Here is a 5931-nt window from a genome sequence, read left to right as displayed (position 1 = left end):
CACCAACATGCTGCCCTTTCAGCCTGGGGGCGTTATAATGTGACAGTCAATTCCACTATTCGTTGGTAAAAGAGTAGCCCAAGAGTTGACGGTGGGTGGTGATGACTAGCTGCCTTCCATCTAGTCTTACACTGCTAAATTAGGGACGGCTAGTGCAGATAGCCCTCGTGTAGCTTTGTGAGAAATCCATAACAAACAAACAAACTCTCTCATGGCCCTTATTACTGTCAGAAGTTGTCGCCGCATATCATGAAAGAAGCCCATGACAATGAGTGAATATCACTTGACATTTCTCTCAAAATTTATCAGAATACGGTATATAAACACATTATAAAGATGACACATATTTAGTCATGCAAAATGATTCCATATCAAAGTTCTGTGTTAGAAAAAAAAATCATTCAAATTATTTTTATGTGTAAAAGCTTATAACAATTTAGCTATTACCACATAGCAACGTACATTTGCTCTAAGGAAAACGAAACAGAACTGAAGGCAGCAAACCAGTACAGCTGAATAAAAATACAGTTCCTGTTTTCCCTAGTAAGACACGCGGTAATAGATTCCTCGTCAACGCCTCATTGAACGTGCTAGCTGAATTATAAAAACGCTTTATCAGAGTTGGCAGACAGCATTATTAATGTTTCCATTTAAAACGAACTTGGCAGGTCGGTCTGGAAAAAGAAAATTGCTACTTAATTCTGTTTTATAAAATCAAATATTTTATTCTTTATGAAAAGAAAATATATCTGTTCTTTTTTTGTACACGTGTACCAGTGCTGCTGGTAGCCCTAACTGTCTAAAGATACACATGACAACAACAGAAATTCGACCCGTCAAAATAAATTTAAAATTAGTGTAGGGCGTAAAACATCAAATGCGACTGAACTTTTTTTTTGTCTTTAGCTGCTTCTTCGGTAAAATCAGAAAACCGCCCGACTTAAAAGAACATCAGTAATTCAAGATCCGTTGTAACTAAAAAAAACAAAACAAATTAACATAATTATATTTAAATTTATAAGTTTCTCAAATGTAAAATATGTCTTTCAAACGTATTAAATTATTTTTCCTGCTTTCAAGTGTATTGTACCGTCAGAAAGTTGCTCGTTGAACGCGTAGGGAATCAAAATTAAGAGTAAAGATCAGTTAAATCAGCTATTTGTTCTTAAAGTCTACAACATAAACAAATAAAATGTTAATTTACATAAATTTTAAATATAAAGCGATTATCACACTTGCCTTGCACTTAAGCACATCGATACCATATGGTAATACTGATGGACGTGAGCCTTGTATACAGTTAGTTGACGCACCGAGATTAAAATATACAGGTTTTTGAACACGATCTAACTAAATTTAAAATAAATTAAAAAAGCATTAGAAAATAAGTTTTTAATTTTGTTTTTATACCTTGTTTTGGAATCAGTTTTCTTGGGACTATAAATTAGATATCAGTAAATACTGGTCTAAATATAAACAAAAGAAAAAATATACCCAAGAAAAAGTCTAAAGCGCTAGGCGAATTCAAAAGAAACCTACAGTGGCTAGGTTAGTGATAAAAAATAAAGAAAAGCCTAGGTTTCAGCTTCATTCTACTTACAACATCGATTTATTTGTTGAGTACCTTCATGACAGAGAATGTTTCGACCCCACCAGGTGAATGAGCCGAGCTTAACGATGTAAACTACTATATTTCAACAGTGAGTAATAGCGTTTCATCGTGACATGCTATTATGATTCATATTTATGCAGAGGCGTGACTTCATATAATAGCGAACTGCACGTAATACGTCAAAAGTGTATGTGTGCTGTCTCAAATTAAAAGCATCATTTATCACTTCAGTTGAAATACGATTTTTTTCATAGTGGAAAGTACAGAGTCACAAGGATTTCATCAAATACTGATCAAGTATAGAAAAAGAGAGAGGACTAAAACGTTTCAGGAGGAGGGTATTAGGGTCAGAATAATGATCAAACAGATCAATACCGACAGAAGAAAAGGTGCATTGTTAAAAGTGAGATGAGTGGTTGATTGACAGCAAGTGCTCAGGCAAAGATTCGTCAGCTTTGCATTGGTTTCGTCAGAATAAGATCCATAAACTTTCTGATGCATATCGCGTTTAACGTGGCAAATTTACGCAAGTTTACTTCTAACTTTTATATATTGATAGTGAATTCGAAACACCTCGTTATTTAGAATAAAAACGTGTGAAAAAAATTAGATAGCTAATAGTTTCAGCAAATTAATTTCATGGACACGAACCTTGTATACTGTTAGCTGACGCACCGAGATTAAAATACACAGATTTTAGTACAAGAACTAACAAAATTTAAAATAAGTTTAAAAAGCATTAAAAAAAAATCTTTGTTTACAAAAATTACCGGCTGACCCCAAAGTAGTTGGAATTAAGATCGTTAACGAAAAAAAAATCCAAACAGCCTGGCAACAATATTATAATCTAATTATTTATTATTTCATTTTAATATTCCAAACATGGCTAAAAGTAATAATTGTAACGATTTTAAAATGAACATGGATAACGATTAATATATGACCTAACTCGAGCACACTCACCAAGGACCTCAAGGTAACCAGCCTGGCTTATCATAGGCGATGTATTAACCTGGCACATATATCCACCGCGGTCCGATTCCTGAACGTTTTTGATACGCAGAACAAACTGTCTGTTATCAGAAGAACTAAGAAATATCCTGTAGTTCCGTGTAATGATGTGTTTGTGAATCGACAAAATAGCTTTATTCTCTACTTTTATCCATGCAACCTGAAAATACATGGTTGTAAATAGATTAAACACACAGAGTAAAATTATACTATGTATGATATCGACGAAAGTAAATACGGCACCGAGACCTTAGAACAATCCATTTATTAAAGGTAGTTATACATTTCGCTTGATAAAACTCTGTATAGAAATACATTTAAGAGGAGGTACAAATTTCGATAAGATTTTTAATTAAGACAGTACATTTTAGAAGAGGCACATACAATATTGACGGATAAGAATCTATTACAATACAGTCTACACGTGGATACACATTTCTCTATATAAGGTTCTATAACAATACATTCTACACGTAGGTACACATTTCTCTATATAAGGTTCTATAACAATACATTCTACACGTAGATACACATTTCTCTATATAAGGTTCTATAACAATACATTCTACACGTAGATACACATTTCTCTATATAAGGTTCTATAACAATACATTCTACACGTAGGTACACATTTCTCTATATAAGGTTCTATAACAATACATTCTACACGTAGATACACATTTCTCAATATAAGGTTCTATAACAATACATTCTACACGTAGATACACATTTCTCTATATAAGGTTCTATCACAATACATTCTACACGTAGATACACATTTCTCTATATAAGGTTCTATAACAATACATTTTAGACACCGATATACATCTTTCTGTATAAAGCTTTGCAGCAATACATTTTATAAGCAACACAGATACTTTTTTTCGATGTGATTAATATTGCACGTGCACGCTTTATTTAATATTAATTGATAACGATTTAGAACTACCAAATACTTAAGACTCTTAACTGTTAAACAGTACTATTATTCGAGTATTTCATTAAACCTCCAGAAAAATGAAATAATGTTTTAGAACACTGTATTCGATTTTTTTTCAACACTTAATCTGCGAAGCAGGTGAAAATTTTGGTGGTTCGATTCCCAAGTAAAGCTTTTCAGTACGCTCTTTTTAAATACTGAATAGCGATTTGAACTCCTTGCGGTATATGGTTTCTGAATCGCCCATCAGCATGCATAATTCGCACTCGTTTCCAGGCTATGAGAGAGGAAAACCCATACTCCAACTCAAAATCCCACACAAAACACGACAGAGGTCGCACGTGTTGCGCAATACAAGTTCTGTTTCCTTAGCTCTATAAAGCCGTTTTCTCGACGGTTTTCGCGAGTTCTGCTAATACAATGGCCAAGGAAGACTTAATGAAGGTTAGTTCCTGCTGTAAGGTTGATAATTATGGGACCTGCTTGAACACGAACACTTCTACTATTTTGAACAAGAGCAACATAATACCGCCAACCATAAACTCCACATCTTCGTGGTCGAACACTAAGTAGAGGGGAGTTCTCTTTACAGTAAAGTTTTTTTTTTAAGTTAACTGATCGAGCCCTTTATCAGAGTATCTTTTTTGTTTTAACTTGAATATCAAAATCCATAAAATCCCTCTGTAGTCCACCCAATCCCATGAATTCTGTCTCATCCACTCGCAGACAATTTACAGTTTAAAGCTTTGAGATACACAAAGTATATAAAATATTCTATTAAGCAAAATTGTACACGCGTAGATTACAATCAGTATTTTGTACAGTGGAACGATAAAGGAACTAACATCATATTCATCCTAGAAACATAATCAAGTACAAAGTACTACGAATGTATGAAGGATGTTGACATTAGAATCCGAGTCAGAAATACAAATGTCATTACTGGAGAGTTTTAATTCATAATTGTACAGTTGCTTTAAAGTACAAGAAGGCAAAAAAGTAATGCCTCTTTTATTCTACGATATAAGACTGATTATGAAACTTTTCAACCAAGAAGTCAAAATGTACGACAACGAAGCTTTCTGGTCTTACATATAATTGTACGATCTATGACAAAACACCGAGGTTGTACAGAATTCATTTATAAACTAATAAAACATTTAAAATTTGATTTACCTTAAATTGTCTGAGATGATCCACCACACAAGGAAAGCTGGCATCTCTGCCTAAAGGCACGGATATGTTAGGCACTGGATCGGCGAACGTTGGCTCCAGCGTAATCATATCTGTTTTCATAACACAAGAAAGTGTGAAAACACTTCCGATATTTTAACAAAGGTTTCCTCATAATAAAAAATATAATGGTTTCCAAATTAATTATCGCTAGAGCTTTCATATTGGTTAAGTAAAACAAAACAAATATAAATATAATACCCTCACCTTTGAAATAAAATACAATTTTTCAAAAACGTTAGAAACGTATATGACAAACAACGTTACTGCCCAAATGAATCTTAATCTTGTGTATAAACAGACTAGTTTCACTGCTCAAGCCCCCAAGTGGCACAGCGGTATGTCTGGGTTTTTCGACACCCGTGGTGGGCAGAGCACAGATAGCCCTTTGTGTAGCTTTGTGCTTAACTACAAACAAACAACAATTCACTGCTCAAAGTAAAACAAAACATTTTTCCTAACACATTTCAATCCAAATGTGCATCAAACATAGAAGGCAAAAACTCCACCACCTCAAGGAGGTAACGATGAGGGTTGTATAAGATTTTAAATTATTTTGCAACGATAAATATTTTTTAAATAAAATTGTATAGGGTCGCAGGTCGGATAAGTTTTTTTTACTAGATTCTATAGTGATGAGGGTTAGATGTTTTTACAAAATCCTATATTGGTGAGGACTAGGCGTTTTAACAAGATCCAATAATGCATTTGCGAGATTCTATTGTGGTGAAAGTTGGGTAGGTATTTTTACTAGATTAGTTAGAGATAATGATTGTGCAAGTTTTGTAATTCAATATCGATGCAAGTTCGGTAATGTTTTTACAAAATTCCACACTGATGAAGATTGGATAAGTTTTTATAAGATTCTGTACATGTAGTACTTAGGAAAGCATGATTTACTTTTCTTATAATAACTTAAGAAAATAATCTTTAGTTTATCATAAAACTTTCAAAAAGTTTCTGGTATTTGTGCTTCCGCAGTGGCCCGGCATTGCCAGGTGGTTAGGGCACTCGACTCGCAATCTAAGGGTCGCGGGTTCGAATCCTCGTCCCATCAAACATGCTCGCCCTTTCAGCCGTGGGGGCGTTATAATGTGACGGTCAATCCCACTACTCGTTGGTAAAATAGTCGCCC

At 34.1% G+C, this 5931-nt stretch overlaps 1 protein-coding gene across 1 annotated transcript in view; it reads right to left on the bottom strand.

Annotated features, from left to right (window-relative positions):
- Positions 1-5931, bottom strand: part of LOC106462535 (lachesin-like) — a 44873-nt gene that overhangs the window by 16231 nt on the left and 22711 nt on the right. Inside the window, exons 2-3 of the mRNA XM_013922470.2 lie at positions 4740-4849; positions 2576-2783 (exon numbers count right to left, since the gene is read on the bottom strand). Of these exons, the coding sequence (XP_013777924.2) occupies positions 2576-2783; positions 4740-4849 (318 nt within the window). The remainder of the gene's footprint in view (positions 1-2575; positions 2784-4739; positions 4850-5931) is intronic.

The sequence above is a fragment of the Limulus polyphemus genome, unplaced genomic scaffold, assembly GCF_000517525.1.
Source record: "Limulus polyphemus unplaced genomic scaffold, Limulus_polyphemus-2.1.2 Scaffold1193, whole genome shotgun sequence".
Taxonomy (NCBI): domain Eukaryota; kingdom Metazoa; phylum Arthropoda; class Merostomata; order Xiphosura; family Limulidae; genus Limulus; species Limulus polyphemus.
Note: the sequence above shows the minus strand (reverse complement) of the source record. Positions and strands in the feature narration are given on the sequence as shown.